The sequence below is a fragment of the Lampetra fluviatilis genome, chromosome 53 (genome assembly GCF_964198595.1).
Source record: "Lampetra fluviatilis chromosome 53, kcLamFluv1.1, whole genome shotgun sequence".
NCBI lineage: Eukaryota > Metazoa > Chordata > Hyperoartia > Petromyzontiformes > Petromyzontidae > Lampetra > Lampetra fluviatilis.
The window spans coordinates 4,641,096-4,662,982 of NC_136327.1; the positions used below are offsets into that span (position 1 = coordinate 4,641,096).

Sequence of the window (21,887 nt, forward strand, 5' to 3'; positions counted from 1 at the left end):
ATTCAATAATTCGTTTAACTTTTTCCAATTTCGCACGTGTTGGCGCTGGGTTTTTTGACGAGCAGAGAATCGGGGGGTGGGGGGGGGACACAATTTAAAGTGCACACCACGAAAGGGCACCCAAGGTGGCATGCGTGGCGTCTACAGCTGACTCACCACCCTCTCCAGCACGTCGTTACGCATCGCGCTCTGGCTAACGATGATCGCACCCCTCCCCACCCCCCCGAGCTAAAACGATGACGAGCGGACACCGCCAACGGCGATGACGGTCCCCCTCTCATGAACGGGGTTACGGCGGGATGCTCGCTGTCATTTTTGTCGTATCGCACGGCGGCAGCGGGGAGACCCGGTTTGGGTTTCGCACGGCGCGAATACTCCACCACCTCCGCGCCTCCACCGCTCGCGTGCGATGCCCTTTTGATATGTTTATTTAGCGAGTAGCCTATGTGAAAAGAGGGCAGGAGCAAGTGGCTAAATAAATATAGGACGGCTTTACGGGGCCTTGAACTTGCGCGCGCACGATCGTCGTCTCTGTTCTGCTCCCCCCCCACCCCCCACCCCCCACCCCCACCCACTCACGATCGATGCATCGCTGTTTTGCTCCGGTGACCCCAAGATGGAGAGTACGGAGGGGTCATAAGTCGGCGTTGCTTAGGGGGGGGGGGGGGTTATAGAAACAAACGTTTCGGCCAAGGAGACTTAGTCAGGACTGATCGACCCAAAATGCGACTTTTTAAAAATCTTTTTTTTCCCCTGGTGCCTCCAAGGCTTTTCCCCCACCACCCCCCAGAATTAGATTTTTTTTTATAAAACTCGTTTACTCTGAAGATCTCTCCCCCCCAACCACTGACAAATAAACAAAAAATAAAATAACGTGTCTCCTCCTCCCTCCCGCCCACTGACTCCTCCCCCTTCCACTCATCCCCACCCAACACTTCTCGTTGCCAGGACTCTGTTTTTCGTGGCAAATAGCTAAATATAATTGGCAGCTTTATTTTACATATATTTCTTTACAAACACGTGGGAGAACCGTTGGGCAATTTTTTTATGCCACTTTCGTCTCCTCGTTATTACGGGTGAACAAAGTGGCGAACCGGGAGAGGGGGGGGGGCATCGCGGGAGGCATGGGGAGGGGGGCATCTCTGAAGCTTCGTCACGCACTCCCGTAGTTCGAGTTTGAATTTAGTTCTCTCGCGCGCTCAAATTTTCCCACCCGTCTATTTCTTTACTTATCGAAGGCCCGCGAGAGCGGCGCGCGGTTGCCGCCCTATCCGAGCACGTCGATGTAGATGGGCGACTTGTCCTTGAGCTCCTGGAGGATCCCGTGGATGGTCCGAATGTCCAGCCTCATGTGCGGCTCGCGACACCAGCAGCCCAGCATGAGGTTGTAGACCTCCATGGGACAGGCGCGCGGACGCTCCAGCACCCGGCCGGCCGACACGCACTCGATCACCTGCTCCGTGCCGACACAGCGCGCGCGCACACGCACGCACAATGACAAAGATTTCCCTCCACCCCCCCTTCAGAGCCTTCACAGACTGTTGGGGGCAAGTGCCGTTAGCCGAGTAGCGCCCCATGAAGGTGGCGATGGCGCACGGTGAGGTTGGTAGCCAGCACCGCGCCCGTCCACCTTTGTCTCCCAGGTGCCGATGTATACACACCGCACCAGGTATTCATTTGAGGCCGAGTTTGCCTCGTAATCGCCCAGGGCCGGTTCAAATATTCGCCACTTTTATTGGTCATGAGCGGGAATCGAACTCGGGTCATTGGGTTCGAAGCGCTGCGCGATAACCACTGGGTCACCGCTCTCCGCATGCGCGTACGTACACGCACGCACGCACGAGTGAACGACTGTGGCTTTCAAATGGTTGAAGGTGAAGGTATAGCCCTGCAAGTGCTTGCTCACGTCACTGTTGGTAGAAGGACCTCCACTAGAGGGCGTTCTAGTTAGCCCCCCCCCCCCCCCCCCCTCTGGAGGGTACTTAGGCCTCCTCTTCCACACTGGACAAAGGTGAACCTATTTCTGTCGCCGGGTGAGCGGAGGCGATGGAATTGAAGAAAATTGCACCGTTTCAACTGCTGTGCCGGGCGATTGAACCGGTGAATATTACACCCTGAACTCGCGGGAGGTCGGATTTGCAATGCAGCTGTCGGACGCGAAGTGACGTGATGGTTTTGGTAACAGTTGGGATTCAGTTTGTGCGAGTGTGAATTGAAGGTTAACTTGGCAAACACGCGTGTTATGATTTTCCCCCACACTCGTTAATATTTTTGGGTAATTTTCTCTGGCGAAATCGCCTCGAGCGCGTGACGCCTATTCTATAGATCTCAGAAGTTGAGCACAGTTGAGCCTGGTTAATGCCAATATGTTAAACTTCCTCGGAATGTCAATTGCGTTGTTGGCCTGAGCTATCATTCGGGCCAGAAGACAGTGGTCGACAGCGATGAATTGTTGGATATATATTTGTATGAATTCTAACTGTGTGGAGATTTAGCCTCTCGTATGCATAGTGGGGTTTTCTCCGGTTGTACCTTTACGTGTCATATTCCCATTAATATGTTTAAAAGAAAAATCGAGATTTAAAACTCATATCTTTAGAACAGTTTTTTGAGTTTGGTTTGTTGTACTTCCCCTACGCCTCCGATTAACACGGTCATCTACGTACAGTGCGAAAGAAGTTCAACATACATACGTTTGGCAAACTATACATTTTAACTAAAATATGTTATATTTTACCAGAGAAGGCCGACTGAACTATGTAGCTCTTTTTCAGATGCGACCTGGCAACAAATGATAGCTCAACGAAGTGGATTATCATGTGGAAATTTCTAGCAGCCAAATACTCTAAACACACGTTGTTTCTAAATGTGGAGGGAAAAACTGGAGGATTCGGAGAAAAATTCATGCGACCGTGGGGAGAACATGCAAATTCGAAATATACAGCAGCAGGCGTCAGGGTCGAGATTGAACCCACGACCTCCTGTATAACGGGCGAGGTAGTTAACATCTCCTAGCCACCGTGGCGCTTATGAAGGCCGGACCCTCCTGAGAGATAGTTTTGAGACTCGCTGAGGTTTCCCTGCATAAAGGGCATTTATTATTGTTATTATTGCTGTGGGAAAGCAATTGTTAGGTTCATGCCGGCATGATGAAGCTCTTTATAAAAGTGGAACATTCAGATCCCCCTACGCGTCTCTTTTGAACTCGGCTCTACTCAAGACACACCCTGGCATTGATCCCATTTACGGCGTAATGCAGGGGTTTCAATTTCCCAACATTTTTGCAAAAGCCTGCCGCTGAGATGAGAATGATTGATCTGCACAGTAGGGACACGCGGAGAATTTCACTCGGGTTTTTCGAGAGCATTTTGGGCACCTTGAATGCATCCGATGGGCTGCACCATTGAACTGATCTCGAGTATTATTATCTCCACCATAGTGGGCTTTATTGGTTCGGAAACCGCTCATGATGGTAAAAGAAAAAGAGTAATAAAACTTGTCCTTCAGCGACGCGCACCCTCTAGACACCTCCAAGGTTGCTTCCTGTATGCCACGGGCTATTAAGGGATGTAATGCCAGTCAACTTTGTCTCAATTCTCAGCCATATTACCCAGCCTGCCCTCCCCCTCACATTGTTCTACCTGTCGGCTCCCCTGATTTATTTGAGCGGTGGGCCACAGAAACCACGCCCGTGCCTTCTATGCCTTAAATGTGAATTCCCCGGTGGAGCAGATCCGTCCTAACGCGCGCAACGTGACGGATGGTGACGTGTACATATTTCGAGGGAGGCAGATACTGACCGAACTGCCACTCGGTCATTGTAATAGCCAGGGCATTTAACACGCTATCACACCGGGGACAAAGACAGAGGTCCCTTGTTCAGCCACCTTCTCCTTGTCTTCCCTTCATTTTTCCCACAATGAGGCGGTTCAATTCCTAGGATATGTCGTGCATAGTGTACGCGTCGAAACACTTCGTACGAGCGTAAAGGTGCTTCGGTTGTTTGCGACCAATCAGAAGCGGGTTTTACCTGCTCTCAGTCGGCTGGAGTGTCACAATCCACTGGCCAGTGTTCACTGGCGATCGGGATTCTATATTTTTAAGTGTTTAGAACGAGGCTTAAAGAAATTAGAGAATGCGGGGCAACAATAGCTTGTGAGTAAAATCCATCAACATCCGTTTTTGATGATTGGGGACTTATTTTACAATATATATATTTTCAAAATCTCCCCGTTAGAAACGAACGTTTGGCCGTACGCGTGTCAAAATGTTTAGCTCTGGAGCCCTTCTGAAAAATAATTGAGAAACGTTCATCGCTCAAGTCGCTCACTCGGTCGGCCAGTCGCGATCGTCCTCGTCGTGCGTTACAAGAGGCAAGCATTAACGTGCACAGAGACGTGTGTACACACATTGCGACTGGAGCCAGCACACACAACAAAGAAACCTTTACAGATTCCATACCGATATAAGCCCCTGACACGCACACTCAATCAGCTTTTGCCCCAACTCCTTTAAGGAGGGGCCGAGGTGTTCCATTATCCTGGGCATCACTCACGCTGCTGTGGTCACTCACCCGTACACGCCCCCCATTCCCCCATGCCCCCCCCCACTTCCCAACCCCCACACCCCCCCGCCTTCACCAAAATAGCCTCTCCTGCAAGACCGACCCACCAGCTCGTGAAACGCACTACCACTCTCTAAGCACGCGTGTGCTGCGTTCCTATGCCGACGCTGCATTGAAAGTCAGGCCAACCGAGGCTGGGTTGTAAACCCAGGCGAATGATGCTCGTTGAAGATTTTGTTTTACTTGGAGCGGTGGCGTCCCGGCAAGATGTGGCAAGGATGCACGCCTCGCTCTTTCAGTGGGCCGGGTAGCTCGCTTATGAAATGCAGCGTGGTGCTCTTAACTCTTTCCCCATTCTGATGAGGTTGCAAGGTGCGCGAGTGTCCTGCTCGCCGCCGAATCTCGGAACGTGCGAGCGGTTCGGCGCTAATTTTATTGGGAAAGGCGTAGCGGTGGCGCCGTCATTTTTAAAGACGTTGTGCTCACCCGCAGAGAACTGTAGCGACACGACCACCGCACTCTACGGCAGCTGGCGCAAAACTGTGCCACACGCCCTTCCGCATGGCTTTGTGTGGGAGCCTCGGTACCGATAAAGTAATTGTATTTTAGTTTTACTTCCGATTGCGTTCCGATGACGTACGCATAGGTACACGCACGTCATCGGAACGGAATCGGAAGAAAAACCGATGACGTAAATGGAACGGGTTAAGCCGTGCCGCCCTCCGAAGTGGTGGCGGTGGGCCGGTGGTCACCTGTGACCGTTTACATTTTAAATGTCTCCTGTCGCACCTCAGATTTCAATGGCGTCAACAAATGACAACCCGCCCTTAAAACAAAACAAAAATTGCAGACATTTGTCAGTGCGCTGCTGGATGAATGCATTGCCGGGCAGTGTCAGTCATGCGGGCTCGTTTGACCATACTTCACCGTTGTGGTCAGTGCCGGTTGGCGAAGGGTGATACCCAGGAGGAGTTCACAAAGCAGCAGGTTCGTGCACCTTCACAATGAAACCCGAGTTTGATTCCCGTCCGTGGCTAACGTCAGTTGGGAGCCGATATCCGAGCCGCTCCTGGGCGTGGCCCCTTCAACCAACCCACATTCGATGAGCCTTGTGAAGTATGGCCACACAGCCTCGTGAAGTGTGGGCACACGACCACGTGACGTGTGGCCACACAACCTCGTGATGGCTACAGAACCACGTGAAGTGTGGCCACTCGACCTCGTGACGTGTGGCCACACGACCTCGTGACGTGTGGCCACTCGACCTCGTGACGTGTGGCCACTCGACCTCGTGAAGTGTGGCCACTCGACCTCGTGACGTGTGGCCACTCGACCTCGTGACGTGTGGTCACTCGACCTCGTGACGTGTGGCCACACGACCTCGTGAAGTGTGGCCACTCGACCTCGTGAAGTGTGGCCACTCGACCTCGTGACGTGTAGCCACTCGACCTCGTGAAGTGTGGCCACTCGACCTCGTGACGTGTGGCCACTCGACCTCGTGACGTGTGGCCACTCGACCTCGTGACGTGTGGCCAATCGACCTCGTGACGTGTGGCCACTCGACCTCGTGACGTGTGGCCACTTGACCTCGTGACGTGTGGCCACACGACCTTGTGATGGCCACAGAACCTCGTGAAGCGTGGCCACACAACTGCGGTGCCGTAGGGACTTTCATCCAGCAGTGAACCGATAAAGCGGCCGCGCGCCACGTGACAAGCCTCTCCCGCTGTTGCTCACACAATTGCATTTTTTCTCGTCCGCTGCTTGCCCACCCACTCTGCCACCGGTCCTGCTCCAATACCAAACCCTTAGCCCCCCTCGCCTCCCAGGGTCCCTGACCCCTTCAGCCCCCACCCACTCCCTCCCTCCCTTGCATCCTCCCGTCAACCCCCCCAACCCTACCACCTCCCTTCGGCCGCCCTCTGGGAAGGAGAGTGGTACATTGCTCGGCTCCTCAAAATGTGTCCCATAGCAATCAAAACTATCCAATCCCATCACGCCGCGGCCCATCCCATCCCCACCCCTATCATTTTTCCATCGCCATATGTGCAGAGTGCACACGTCTGGTGTCAGGGTTTACCGAAATAGGTGATAACTCACCCCATAAGCGAGTGGCCACCCCTTCGTAGCACTTGCCCGTGGCGAGCAGAATTGACGCTGGTTTGCTACGCCGGCTGGCGTTTCAAAATAGAAGTTCGACTCATGGCGGCGGTGTTTATTTTATTTTCAATTTGGCAATTTTTTTTTCCTCATCTTCCTCCTCGCGCCCCGGAGATAAAGCTGCGGTTTGCTTGGGTGGCCACCGTTCGGATGCTTCGTGTTCCTGCGATGCAGCCGAGCGGGGTAGCGCGTTTTCCCACTTGCCGCATTGCACGCCTTTGCTTTTGTGGCCTCCGGAGCCTGCCCCGGTTGTGTTTCACCGTAAGCACTTGCCCGCCGTCCGCTCCGCAAGCGCGCATTTTAAGAGCCTCGTGGCAAATATATTTTAAAAAAATATTTGCAAAATTATTTGATTGGGTGAAACGACGCAGCGACATTAGCTCCCCCCCCCCCCGTTACTGGCCTGTGTAGCGTAGAGCCTGTGTCTCTGTATGAATAGCCACCAATGCAAAATGTGCCACGCGATAGTAATAATAATCATAAATATGCTAAAATTCGTAGTTGTATGGTGAATCTGCAGCAGTGTGGTGTGCAGTAGGGTGGGTAGAATAATACATAGTGTAATATTACATAAATATGCTAAAATTCCTCTTGATATGCAAATTATGTTGTCAAGGCGCTCTTCCTCCTCCCTCCCAGCTTAAATAGACGCTCCAAGCCCAGGACTTGTCATTCAGACTCTGTCTTATCGACAGACCTGTTCTTCACCTGAGGACGGCTGCTTGCGTTGTGGCCGAAACGTCGTGAGAATTATTTTATTATGTTTTATTTTTATTATTTTATTATTTCCATTCTACGTGACTTTACCGAAAGAACCAAGAAGATGAATCCCTGCAGTCACGAAAGCTTTAAATCGAAAAAATAATAATCATAGTCGTTAACAAATGATTCGGCGACCTTTCTGCATTGGCAGTGGTGTGAGCAAGCAATTGCAGGGCCGCACCTTTGCCGTGTGACCTTTTTTATTATTGCATTAAAGATGCTGTGACATTGATCGCAAGAGCAGTGTGCGCTTCTGCCATTGTTCCTGCTTAACAACCGAATATGATTTCTGCACTGACTAAATTACGATAAATTATAGACAACTGCTCTGTAAAGCGCGTTTCCGATGGCTCTTGTAACAAAAAAACGAAAAAATAAATCCCATTTCTAAATCACCCCTCATCTCAAGCAGGATCTTCCCTGATTTTTTACACAAACAAAACCGATGCATTTCACAAAACTCTGATTGCTACAAGCGTGTGCATTCTTTGTCGAGGTTGAAGAGCGCACAGACGCATTCTGGGGCGATTGCACAATTACAACAGCATCAATCACTAAATGAATTTGAATCGCCTACAGCACTCGATCTTTAGAAATCCTTTGTGGATATCCGAGCAGTTTCAATTTCTTATAGAATCCTGTGGGGGATTTTTTATTCTCTCAAAATATAATATCCCGGGCACACGAGATGATTTTTTTTTATTCCGTGTACAATTTGCCCATCCAGGTTTGTGAGAACAACAGAGATGCCAAAAACGGCATTCATATTAAGCCACAGGTATCAAGGGTGAAATAAATAAAATATATTTATAATAGGCAACGTTTTCTGGTGATGGCACATTTGTGCTGTGAAGAAGGTGTCCTGGAGAAGGGCGATTGCCCGAAACGTCGCCTATTTTTCATTTTTAGGCTACAATGTTATTGAACGAATCCGTTGAAGAGTTGTTGTTACTTGTGCACCACTGCCAAAGCAGCAGCAGCAACAACAACAACAGCATCAGCAGCAACATCAACCACAGCAATAGCAGCAGCAACAACAGCAGTATCAGCAGCAACAGCAGCAGCAACAACAACAGCAGCATCAGCAGCAACATCAACCACAGCAATAGCAGCAGCAACAACAGCAGTATCAGCAGCAACAGCAGCAGCAACAACAACAGCAGCATCAGTAGCAACATCAACCACAGCAATAGCAGCAGCAGCAGCAACAGCAGCATCAGCAGCAATTGCAGCAGTAACCACAGCAATAGCAGCAGCAGCAACAGCAGCAACAGCAGCATCAGCAGCATAAACAGCAGCAACCACAGCAATAGCAGCAGCAGCAACAGCAGCAACAGCAACAACAGCAGCAGCATTAGCAGCAACAGCAGCAGCAACAGCAGCAACAACAGCAGCAGCATTAGCAGCAACAGCAGCAGCAACAGCAGCAACAACAGCAGCAGCATTAGCTGCAACAGCAGTAGCAACAGGTGCAATTGCACCAGCAGCAGCAACAGCAGCAGCATTAGCAGCAACAGCAGCAGCAACAGGTGCAATTGCACCAGCAGCAGCAACAGCAGCAGCATTAGCAGCAACAGCAGCAGCAACAGCAGCAACAACAGCAGCAGCATTAGCTGCAACAGCAGCAGCAACAGGTGCAATTGCAGCAGCAACGGCGACACAACAACAACAGCAGCAGCCTCGTCACCAAAGAATTCGTTATTTTTTCGAGTGAGGTCATTGCCCACGAACGCAGCGCAACCCACAAGGCCTGGGTGGGTTTGAGAGCCGAGAGGGGAGCGAGCGAGCGAGTGAACGAGCGGGGGTGGCGGCAGCGGCAACGTAGCGAACTCGTTGGCTGGCGGACCGCTCCATCTCCGTCTCTCTTCTCGACTTTTCACGTCGCGGACAGAACGGGGGGGGCAAGCAGCGGCTGCGGTTCCAAATCGCGAGATTTGTTTTTTTCCGCGTGAAAATAATAAACGAAAGGCTCGTCGTTTTACGCGCCAGGATTGTGCGGACGCTTCTCGCGGGTGCGCCTTCCCCGCGCCAGCGCGCAAAAAAGGCCGGTCGTTTCCACCTCTGCGGCAAGCGACGTTGTCCGCTCCCGCTGACTGACGTGGAAACGAAGGTGCTTTGGCGCTCGGCGGTTAAAAGTAGATTTCACAAAACATGGGATTGCACTGCAAGTTCAACTTTTCTCGTTGGATAACTACCGCGTAATTGTTGATGTCGCTGACTATGTTGTGCGAACTTGTCTCTTTGTGCCAATTTCCCAGGAGAATGCTGGGAAATTGGAGAATCCTGTGAAACTGTCACAGGTGACAACTCTATTTACAGATCCGCAAGCTACTTTATTTTGCCCCGGTGTCACAACCTTCGGTGAACGTAGCCACACACGGACAGAGCCTGTGGCGTGAGCAACAACCCTGAAAACGAGATGCCACACTCAACCGTGGCATTTAGACTCGCATACTCGTTTGAGAAGAAATCATACGACAATTCTGCAATGACAGTGAAGAAGGACACTGTGTCCTGACCACTCCCTTTCTTCCCCCTGCTGTATGAACTCGAACCTGCCCTTCAGTTTAGCATTTCAATTCCTGTTGCGATAACCCCGACTCCAATCTCAATGCGTTCGCCCACCCCCCCCGACTCTCAAACTCTCTCTCTCTGATCAGCCGCGATGGGCGAATCGCGGCTGATCCGGTTGAGACGTTACGCCAATCAGCGCTATCTGCCCCGGCGCAGAGATCAGATCGTATCGTGCCGGATTAACCTCCATCACACCTTGTCAAGCAGTGGACTCACATACATGTGTCCGCTGTCATTCCTGACGGGACCCTGTGTCTATGACCATTAAGTATGTATTGAGCAATGTTAGACAACTGACATTGTTAGATAACTAACATTGCTTCTAGATTTGAAGCTTTCGTGACTCTTGGGTTTTTTTGGTAAAGTCACGTAGGTAAAAAAATAAAATAAAAATGAATAAAAGTAATAATAGAAATAAAATAATAAATTACGACGTTTCGGAGGCAACACAAGTCTCCGTCATCAGGTGGGACCGTCACAGCTAGATTTACCGTATCAAGTGAGGCAAAAATTTCAAGATACAAGTTCTTAAATGGGGGGAGGAGGGGGGGAGGAGCTTATCTGAGTGTGGTAGCCAATGAATGGAACGTATTGGGGGGGGGCGGGGCTAAAAGAGAGCAACAGGTGCACATGCTAAAGGTCACATGCTAGAAGAGAACGACACTAAGAGCATAACTAACATTGCATTTGTTTACAATGCTCTCCAATCAGCTCGTACACACACACATACAAACGACATTTGTTGTTGCAATACAAATGAAATCCTTGCAAATTGTATTTTCCCTAAAGCGTCGCACGCAATTCTGCGGCGCTACAAGTTAAGGTTAAAGGTGCAGCCCTGTAATTCCTCACCTCACGACCACTGCTGGCAGGAGGAGGACATCGACGAGAGCAAGCTCTCTCTCTCGAAAGACTCTGGAGGAGAATATTTGGCCTACTCTTCCACGCTGGCTGGACATCGTCAAAGTAGTGGTAGTAAAATTCGATTTAAAGCTTTCGTGACTGCAGGGATTCATCTTCTTGGTTCTTTCGGTAAAGTCACGTAGAAGGGAAATAATAAAATAATAAAAATAAAACAATAAAATAATATAATATTTTATATTAAATTATATAATATTTTATATTATATTATTTTATTACCAAGAAGAGGTAGTGGAAGTACCCACACTTTACCCCACAGTAAGAAATGTGCCGATCAGCTCATTGAGACGCACCCATTTGCACTACTGGGTGGACAGAGGGGGGAGAAGGCGAGGGAGGGGGGGGGTTAAAATCTTACCCATTCTTTTTTACCGCCACAGCACCGTGGCAGCATCCCTCTTCAGCGTGAAATATTAAAAAAAACAATCTTATCGCCTTATATTTTTGCCTGGGGATACCATTCATTTGGGTACATTGATGCCCTGTGCCGTATGCTACCCTTACGCCAGACCGCCTGAAGGGGTGCATTTCTATGAAGCCAGATGTGAAATGAAATTGGTCATCAGGATGTAATAGCTCCATTCATGCAAGGCACATCGCTTATATATCTCCTGATGTATAGCGCTGACTAGCAGCCATTAAATATCGGTGCATTTCCTGTCATAATACACCCTCGAAATATGAAATAACCGCCTCTTTAACTCCCCGAAATGTTCAATTGTGCCGCATTATCAACAATTAACGGACTGCATTGCCCTTGTCACGTGTTAAATTATCTTCGCAGTTTCCACTTCCGTCGGTGTAACATTTGTTTGAAACACGTTTTGCGTGCGTTTTTTTTCACACACGTGTCGATGTGCAATTAAAGCGAGCAACGTTTTAGATGCGTGTAAAATATCCTCCTTTTTAACGCAGGGCAATTATCGCGACGCCTCGGATAAATAATCTGTGGCACGCGAAATATCGCTCGTGTCTGAAATAATTACAAAAATGTACAGCATCGCTTTGTACGGTGATTGCGTGTGATGTTGATATTGCATTGTTTATTTATAGTTTACAATAAAAGGAACGGAACAACAGATATTACAATCTCCCTTTTGAATTCAAGAGTAGCAAAAACATCTATACCATATGCTTACAAAAAATAATTGCAATTCTTCAGGCAATATATTTAATCGCGTTATATAAAGTAGAAATTGGTTAAAGGCGCAGCCCTGCAAATCGCCTACTCACGCCACTGCTGGCGGATGGGCCTCCGCTTGGGGGAGATCTGGAGAGTCACCCTTCAGAGAGTACTTTGGTCTACTCTTCCATGCCGGGCCACAATGTTTTGGAAAGATGTGGGAGAGACACCCACACTTTACCCCGCCACACGCAACCTGCCGATCCACCAACTTTGGTGTAGCCCACTCATTCCTGCTGGATCGGGGTGATGTCACTTTCTGAGTGGTGGGGGGAGAGGATTTCAGTAATTGCCCCCCACCCCCCCCCAACCCCCGTTGTTTCAACCGCCGCGCCGGGAGATAGAATCGAACCGGCGACCTCTGGATTGCAGGTTCCGGTGTGCTCCCCATTACAGAATCAGAATCTTTATTTATACTGGAGGAATCCGATGAGCTATGAAACTCTTTTTCACAAAAGCCAAGCAGACAGCGTCCCTCTCATTATCTACAAATACTCAAGATAATTATGGAAGCATAGAAAATACGACGCTATTTACAACTGTATTTACCCAAGAATGTCAGTGTGTAACGCGCGTAGCGTCACTCCACGTCCACCAGCCCCCCTCATTAATAATCATGAACAGGTTACGTCTTCCACATGGACCCCCCCCCCTCATTAATAATCATGAGTGGGTGACGTCACTCCACATGGGGGGGGGGAGGGAAACGCCTCCTCTCCCCTCCTCGGCATCAACTTACAACCCTCACTACAAAGGCAGAACCCTCATGTCACGCCATCTCCTAACGCTATTGAGACAAAAATCTTGATTTAAAGCCTTCGTGACTGCAGGAATTCATATTCTTTGGGTCTTTCGGTAAAGTCACGTAGATAGGTTCAAAGATTGCAACATAAGCGGTCGTCATCAGGAAAAGGGGGTTAGCTTCTAAAGGCAAACTGTTTATCAAGGTTTGAAATGGGCGTAGCCCAAATGTCAGCAGCATGGGCGGGGCAGCTAATGTTAATGTGAGTGGTGGGCAGCAACCATGACGGTGGTTTGTTTTCCACCAATGAAAGCGGTGCCAGGTGAAAATTAGCACATTCATGTATAATCGGTGAGCGGCCTCCACGGCACGTGCGCTGAAGTGGCTATGTTAATGAGGGAGATTAGCATGTTAATGTGAGAGATTAGCATGTTAATGTGAGAGATTAGCATGTTAATGGAAGATCGCAGGGCAGCAACCTCTAGGTCGGCGCGCGAAGCGGCTGTGTTAGGGTGAACCTGTTAATGGACAACTAACATCGGAAGGTGGTGGGATGGGAACATCACAGCCAGTTATGACTTAAACTGGTTGATAACGTCCTTCCAATGATTACTCAGTTTGTACCCATCTTCTCGGTTGAAATTGTCGGTGTCTGTATAGATGGATGGCTTCATGAACGAATCTTTTTTTGATAGCCAGTGGGTTTAAAAAGTACCTTCGTCTTGGAGAAATCAATTTCGTGTGAGCCAACTGCATTAAAACAATTATCAGCCACGGCCGAGGTATTGGTCCTACCGTGTTTCAGATCTGCCTTATGTTCACGAACACGGTCCAAAACATGTTGCTTAGTTTCCCCATGTAACTACTGCTGCAGACACAGCCTAGTTTGTAGACGCCGGGGTATTGCATGTCAGGGATCACATCCTTCACAGATGGAATCAGATCACGAATTTTATGTACTGTGTTAAATATAACCTGGATCTTGTGTTAACTCATGATTTTGGAAATATTCTTGGTGACCCCTGCTATGTATGGCAAGGTGATGGCTTTGATTGGGTCCTCAGATGGTTCTTTCCCAACGGTTGGGGTGATAGCTTTACGGATTGTGTAGTCTGAATATCCATTCATCTTGAGAGCTTGGTGTTAGTGTTCCAGTTCATTGGCTAGGTGATGATGGTCGGAAATACATCGAGCTCTATGGTGTTTTGATGAGGGAATTCTTCTGGGATGGATGGTGGTGGGAGTCAGGTTTTACATAGGCATCCGTATGAGTGGCTTTCCTGTAGACAGAGTGTCCCATTGAGCCATCTGGTCTCTTTTTGATTAAAACATCCAAGAATGGTAGCTCGCTATCCTTTTCCACCTCCATGGTGAATTTGATGGCTGGGTGTATAGAATTGATGCGGTTGAGGAATTGGTTCAGAGTTGGTCGGCCATGTGACCAGATGACGAACGTGTCATCTACGTACCTCTTTCACAAGGACGGATGCAGAGTAGATGCCTGGATGGCATCTGTCTCAAAAATTTCCATGCAAACATTGGCTACAACTGGATATAAGGGAGAACCCATTGGGGTACCTTCAACTTGTTTGTAGAATGTTCCATTCCAGGTGAAGTAAGTGTTGTTGAGGCAGTGTCTCACGAGGGCCGGTACATCAGCATTCAGTTCTTGTTGGACCAATTCTTCAATGATTGCAATGGTGTCAGGCACAGGAACTTTGGTAAACAAAGAGACTACATCGAAACTAACGAGCAAATCACCTGGAGATAGTGAGACGGGCAAAAGGCTAGTCACTATAATAATAGTAGTAACAAAAAAAGAAACGTTATCAAATAACGCCCTGAAATTTTTTGCTTTGTTTTTCTCCCCCCCCCCGCCCCCCTTACAAAAAAAACTCGAGGCGATGCGATTATTATGTTTTGGTCAAAACGACAACCGAAAAGGTCTCGTGAAATTGTCACAGTTGCCCGCTCTTCGAATTACTTCCTAATTTAATTGCTCGTCTCGCCGAGTGCGGGCGAGCACGTTTGAAGGTCAGCCCCCGAAAAAAAGTATCCCCGCCGCGAAGTAACAAACGCGGAGTTGATTCTGTTTTAATCTGCCCGCATTAAACGAGCAACACGGTCGTCGTCCTACGCCCAGAGGAGGCGCCGCCACTAACCATCGTCGTAGAACGCGATACCTTCCCAAATAATCGCTTCAACCCGCTAATGCACGATCCCATCTTTTCCCATCTCTTGCTCATTGATAGGCCACGGCGTGACGCCTAATTTATGCAACTAGCAAACCAGTAAAAGTGTCATATTCACATTCCCTGCATTGTAATGACCCTGCTAGGAGCATTTATTTCATTTATTTTACAATTGCGTAACCAATATGATCCGTATAACTCTGGTAATGCAGTCAGATGTTTAACGCTCAAGTTCAGGGGATGCGGGGAAGAGGAGGAAGCGTGGTGTTTTGATTTAGGCTCGTGTAGGGCACGGTTTTTTTCTCTCCAAAAGATCGTCTTAACACCCATTGTCCCAAGGCCATTCATATTCCGCAGGCGTTCGGTTATGATTAATAAAGGTTGGCACTTTCATCAGCATCCGGCATAAATTCAGGAACGACACGCAAATTAAACAGAAACCTTTCCGTGGGCGCATTTTGCTTTGCCACCCTCCTCCCCCCCCCCGTCATACGACGTCCACCACCACCCCGTTCTGTGGCCCGCGACCTGCACCAAGCCATGCGCATGCACGGCACCTCCCAAACGACGGAACGGCGGGGGAGGGATGTTGCAGCGTGCGTCCTTTCGTCGGGGTCGTGTGGCAGAGCCGTGGCGGTCGCTTGCAGCCGTGCACATTACAAGACGATCGTCTGAGCAACTATGCACTGTTAAGTCGAAAACTAATTTCTGCACGATGAGGGAGTGGGAGACTTTGACGTTGATGGTGGTGGTGGGGATGTTGGTGATGCGGCCGTCTGGAACGCTCTTCCTTCCGACATTAGGAAGGCACTGGAGCTATGCACTTTTAAATCTAGATTGGAAACTAATTTCGTTAGAACTGCTTTTTGTGTTTAGTTTGTTGTCCTTTCTTCACCACACCTACCTAGTTCAAAAAAACAAAAAAACAAAGACAAAGATCCCTCGTATAGCCTGTAACAGACTCTTGGGGCAAGTGCTGTTAGCGAGGACCTATGAAGGCCGGCACGGCACACGAGGGGTGGGTGGCCAACACCACGCCCGGTCGCCTTTGTCTACCCAGTGATGATGTTTACACACTGCACCAGGTACCCATTTGTGGCCGAGCCGACCTAGGAGAAGCCCAGGATCGGTTCAAATAATCCGCACACTACTGCTACACTACCGCTCACCTCTACATACACGCACATACGACTCGCTCCAGCGGAGGCTTCCTCCGTCCAAACGGCGGGGCTTAGCGGCGCGTTCGGTCGCATCGCGAGGGAAGCCCTCGGGGTAAACCCGTCAACTTGATGCAATTTAGGTTTGTCCTGGAGTCTCGTGCGGCCTCTCTCCGGCGGGGTCCATGGGTTCATCCCGTCGATTTTGAGCCCCCCACCGCCCCCACCTCCCACCCCCCCCCCCCCCATTGTCCTGCGCTCTGCAGCCGCGGTGGAAGTGCCACTTCCAAATCAGTTCTCACCGTTGTCCGGGAGGGATGTCCCATCCTCCGCGCTGTGTTGGCCGTGTTTTTAGGCCGCGAGAACACGGGTTTAATCTCGCGTTCTCTTAAATAAAAAAAAACAAAGTCGGGGTAATCCCCCAAACTAATTTGCCACCGACCAGTCTGCTCATGGCATTTTGTGCGAAGGGCGCTCGTGGAACTGGGTTCGTTCCCCTTTCTTTGTTTCATGTCTCGTCAAACCCAGGCTCGCTTATGAGTAAGAATGCTAACAGCAGCGCCCTTTGTTTATACGGGGAAAAGTTCGACAGGGTCGTGAGATGATTTGTTTTGGTTCAACAACAACAAGAACAGGGCCCTTCCTACGTCGGGATGGATGTATTAGCCAGTTTTCTTTCGTGGGATTTTTGTGCGGGATGGAAACCCCACGCACTTGGACGATACCCAGCGTGCATAGACGGGGGAGTAAACACTCCAAGTTCGACACGGGTGAAATAAATCCCCTTCCTCGACCACCATCTCTGGGACATCTGGCAGCCCAGTAGGTTTGGCAGTTTCAAGGATGTACGTGATCCAACAATCCTTGCTTCCACAGCGCTGGATCACAGGAATGTACTATCACACCCGGCTAGAGAGGAATGGGTTTTCTGTTTGTTCTGTAAAATGTAATATCAAAACATGCGCTCATCCTACTCAATGCAAATACACTTTAGTTTAGCAAATATGATTTTTGCTGCTGCTGCTGTACAGTTCGATATATTGAATCTATATCCATCAGCCTGGCCTGCCCTGGGCAATGAAAAGTATAATCATTGTAATACATTCCAGCCATTCTAGACCCATCAAATGGATGAAGGCTTTCCCCACGTGGTGTTGGTCACGGTCAATTTTTTAACCATACTTCACCATGCTCGTTTGTGTAGGGTTGGTGAAAAGGTGGCAAACGAATGACCGATTCTGGCATCGTTTGCCACTGATGTTAGTCGTGGCCAGGAATCACATTATGGTCGCCAGCACACAAACGCGGCACGCTGACACAGCGCGCTAACCGCTGTGCCACCACTCCGCCCACCCCAGGCAATGAAAAGCGAAACATCGTAACGACTCTTCAAAGTCCACAAAACTTAAATCCCCAACACTGCAATTAAGTTATTAAACAAAACACCCCATGCAGTGCGCTTACATAACGAGATGTACTGTACATTGATTTCACAAAAGTTAGAAATTATTCATTTATCCGATTTGAAGCTTTCGTGACTGCAGGAATCCATACTCTTTGGTTCTTTCGGTAAAGTCACGTAGGTAGAAAAAATAATAGATCACAACGTTTCGATCGCCATACAAGCAATCGTCCTCAGGTGGGGACGACTGCTTGTGTTGCGATCGAAACGTCGTGATCTATTATTTTTTCGACCTACGTGACTTTACCGAAAGAACCAAAGAGAATGAATCTATCCACCGTGTAACCAGATCACTCTCACTGATTTTTCGCGATGACAACGAACATTGGACTTCAATTCCATCACCCCCCCCCAACCCCACCTCCCCTCTTCCGTTTGGTGAGAATTTATTTTGTAACACGCGGTACAGTTGAAGCCACATTAATTTTCACTTGGCCTGCAAAAAAAACAGGCACAAGTATAACAAGCTGAGGAGTCTCCAGCGCAACAGCTCGTATCCCCACGAGACGCCGCTAAGTTGATAATAATAATTCAAATGTACAATGCGAATTCCACCCTAGGATATCAATGCGCAATGCATGAAAAGCAGTGAAACAAAAACACAACCAGGGCAATCGAACGAACTAAAGGAGGGAAGGCCACTTTAAAGAGATGGGGTTTTCAAAGCAGACTTAAATCTATCTACCGACTCGGATTGCCTTGATTTCAAGTGGCAGGGCGTTCCATAGCTTGGATGCCACGCTAACAAAAGCCCGATCACCAAAAGAGCACAACCTCGACCTGGGAGTGCTGAGCAGTTGGAGATCAGAACAACTTAAGGACCTTGATGGAATATATAAATGTATTAGTTCCTGCAAGTAATGGGGGTGAGCCCTTTTAGAGCCTTATAGGTTAATAGCAGTATGTTAAAATACACTCGGAATTTGACCGGCAGCCAATGAAGAGATAAGAGGACTGGTGTAATCTGCTCACGGAATGGTGTGTGTGTGTAAGCACTCTAGCAGCTGCATTCTGAACAGGCTGGAATCTGCCCAGTACTTTGATCGGAATCCAAACCAGTATGAGGCGTAGTCGAGTAGGGATAACACAAAAACCATGGACCAGTCTCTCCGAGTCAGATTAATGAGACGGATTGCAAGAATATATGTCCCGGGGCACACAAGGTGTAAATGCAGAACCAAGATAAATCTATGCAATTTTTTGGAACGTGGCAGGAAAAATACAACAGCATGGCCCTTATGAGTTTCATATTGTAATTATGAAGGCACTTCTTTCTTTTTTTAAAGATAAGTGCGTAATACAAAACGCGTTATAACAAACTTGTGTGTGTGCGCGTGCGCGCGTTTTTAATATGTCACTAAGCCCCGCGGGAAATTTGCGTTAAAAAGACCTCATTATCACGGAGTTAAATGTGTAACCAGCGATAGGCCCTTAATGCAAATAACATTCCACGGAAGGTAATTCGGGTGCTTACTTGTTACAGAGAGCGCGAGTTCATAAATTGGTATGTGAATGCAAAAACTCACAAAAATTGAAAAAAATACAAATCTCAATGCAAGCTGCGCCATGCACTCCAAAAAGTTGTTTTCGCCCCTGAAAAGAGTGGTCCTATCTCCCCGTGGTCGCTAACGCGTTCAATTAATTTCCCCTGATTTTAATGACTTTTGAGAAATTCACTTCAGCAGCGGAAAGAAACAGTAGAAGGTAAAAGTAGAGAGCTGCCAAAATAATAATGACAAAAAGTCTTTGAAATTCCTACGCGCTCGTGTGCGTACGGATATGCTAGGGATTCAAACGAAAGACGGCGATGCCATCGACGTTTGCCCACCACGCTGGCCACGAATGCGCATTTGGTGACATGCATCATCGGCGTCGATCACGAGCCCGGTGAATGCACGTATGTATGTTGAACTTGATAATTGGTTTTTTACCCTTTTATCTGGCAACAAAACTGACACCTTTTTTACGAGGAGTCATGTTTGCATAGACCACAATACCTGCAGTCATAATGCAAACAAAGCACATAACTCTGATAATGTATGCACTGTCCTTGAAGTTGATTGGTTCACACAGTTTTGTTGCCAGATAAAAGGGTAAAAAAACAATTCTCATATTTTTTACTGGCAAATGAGGTACCAATGGTATGTTGAACTTCTTTCGCACCGCACGCAGTCAATCATGCTAATCGAAAGTGCGGGGGAGGGACAACAAGCTAAACACGAAAAGCAGTGGCAACTCCTGGTGAATGAGTCAAACAAGCTGTCTACTGGACATCTGCGACTTCTGATTCTGATATACTGATTCTGACCCGCATGCTCACTTTCCCACTCGCTCTCCCTCCCTCTCTGTGTGCGCGTGTGCATTCGCGTGTGCGCGCTTCCGTGAGCTCTGCGCACCTCGTTGTTGGAGAGCTGGTACCAGGGCTGCTTGCCGTAGGTGAAGATCTCCCAGAAGAGCACCCCCAAGCTCCACACGTCGCTCTCGGCCGTGAAGCGGCGGTACATGATGCTCTCCGGTGGCAGCCAGCGAATCGGTAGCATCGTGTGTCCCCCAACCTTAAGGGAAACAACAGCAGCGACAGCAGCAGCACATTTATTCGTGTCGTATTACACTGGTCAACACACTTTTTCTGGCATGAGGTATTCCAACGGTTGTAAGGTAATTTTGGGGTGCTGATTCCAAATCTGGCATCAGTTTTTGTCTATCACATCAGGGTTTTGAGATATCAAATATTGCATTTTCAATAAGAACTGCAGAAGAAAAATAGTAAATAAATGTGGATATCTACATAAAATGATATTATAAACACACTATCCTAAAAGTACAGCACCATATTTTAACACTAAAGCAGTCACTGACTCGCAACAACTTGCAATCATAAGTGACAGAGTTAATTTCGGGTAAAATCAATGAAAATGAGGTATGCCGATAGCATAAAAATGAGATGTGATAGAGCAAATCTGAGATCAGATTTGGAATCAGCACCCTGAAATTAGTCTAGAACAGCTGCAAAAGTCCAGGCCAGAAAAAAATGTTTTTTTTTTGTTGACCAGTGTTATTATTCATCGCCGTCAACAACGTCAGCATCAAATTTTCGATTTAAAGCTTTCGTGACTGCAGGGATTCATCTTCTTGGTTCTTTCGGTAAAGTCACGTAGAATGGAAATAATAAAATAATAAAAATAAAACATAATAAAACAATTCTCACGACGTTTCGGCCACAACGCAAGCAGCCGTCCTCAGGTGGAGAACAGGTCTGTCGAGCAGACAAGAGAAGACAGACCTGTTCTCCACCTGAGGACGGCTGAAACGTCGTGAGAATTATTTTATTATGTTTTATTTTTATTCTTTTATTATTTCCATTCTACTTGACTTTACCGAAAGAACCAAGAAGACGTCAGCATCGTCGTCGTCGTCGGCCACGATCAATCCAGTGCAGGGGATGAAAGCTTCCAAAATCGTTGCCATCTCGCGCAGTTGACCCGCCCAACACGAGACATCTGTGGATAAAAGAGCTTCACGGCTCATCGGGATTCTTCCTGAAGTCTAAATTAGAATTCCGAGTCTAGATTGGGCTGTGCGAAGCAACGGTTCGCCCAACGCCTCTGCCAACAACCGGGAGACGATTTCGCCGCTCCGTCTCTGTCGGCCACGTTCCGCTGCCCACGTCGGCCTCTCCCGTCGCTATTCTTTGCCTGTGGCAGAGAAGTGTCCAGCCCAAGGCCTACTTAACATTCCTTCACAGCTTGAAGTGTGTGTGGTGTGTCTTTAATCAATGCGTTCCTTCTTTCCCGTCTCTCCATGTCATTCCAAAGCTGTGCCTTAGTGGGTGGGGGGGGTGTTCTTTCAGGTACTCCGGTTTCCTCTCACAAGGAGCCAATTAAATAATTAATGGCTTTGGTCACACATCCAAATGCGAAACCATCCTTGACCCCCCCCCCTGCCCAAAAAAAAAGCCTTGAGGCTAAGTGAGAACATCTTTGGGTAAACAGTGGTGATGTGGCTCAGCAATGAGACGTTGGCTACGCCTGGCTATTGCTGCAGGTTTATTAACTGTACAATGCGTGCTGTCCGCTTCACGGTGGACGTTAAACATGCCCTGGCGTCAATGAGAAGAGAGTAGGCCATCGCGTGCCCGCTGCGTCGTCCAAATTTGCCAAAATTCGAAAA

At 48.4% G+C, this 21,887-nt stretch overlaps 1 protein-coding gene across 3 annotated transcripts in view; it reads right to left on the reverse strand.

Annotated features, from left to right (window-relative positions):
• Positions 1-558: 558 nt before the first annotated feature.
• The window catches only part of LOC144949313 (BDNF/NT-3 growth factors receptor-like), a 283,555-nt gene continuing 262,226 nt past the window's right edge, over positions 559-21,887 (reverse strand). For all 3 annotated transcript variants that reach the window (XM_078879268.1, XM_078879269.1, XM_078879267.1), the window contains 2 exons: positions 20,114-20,272; positions 559-1,453 (listed from right to left, as the gene is read on the reverse strand). In XM_078879268.1, the coding sequence (XP_078735394.1) occupies positions 1,268-1,453; positions 20,114-20,272 (345 nt within the window). In that variant the 3' untranslated portion in view covers positions 559-1,267. The remainder of the gene's footprint in view (positions 1,454-20,113; positions 20,273-21,887) is intronic.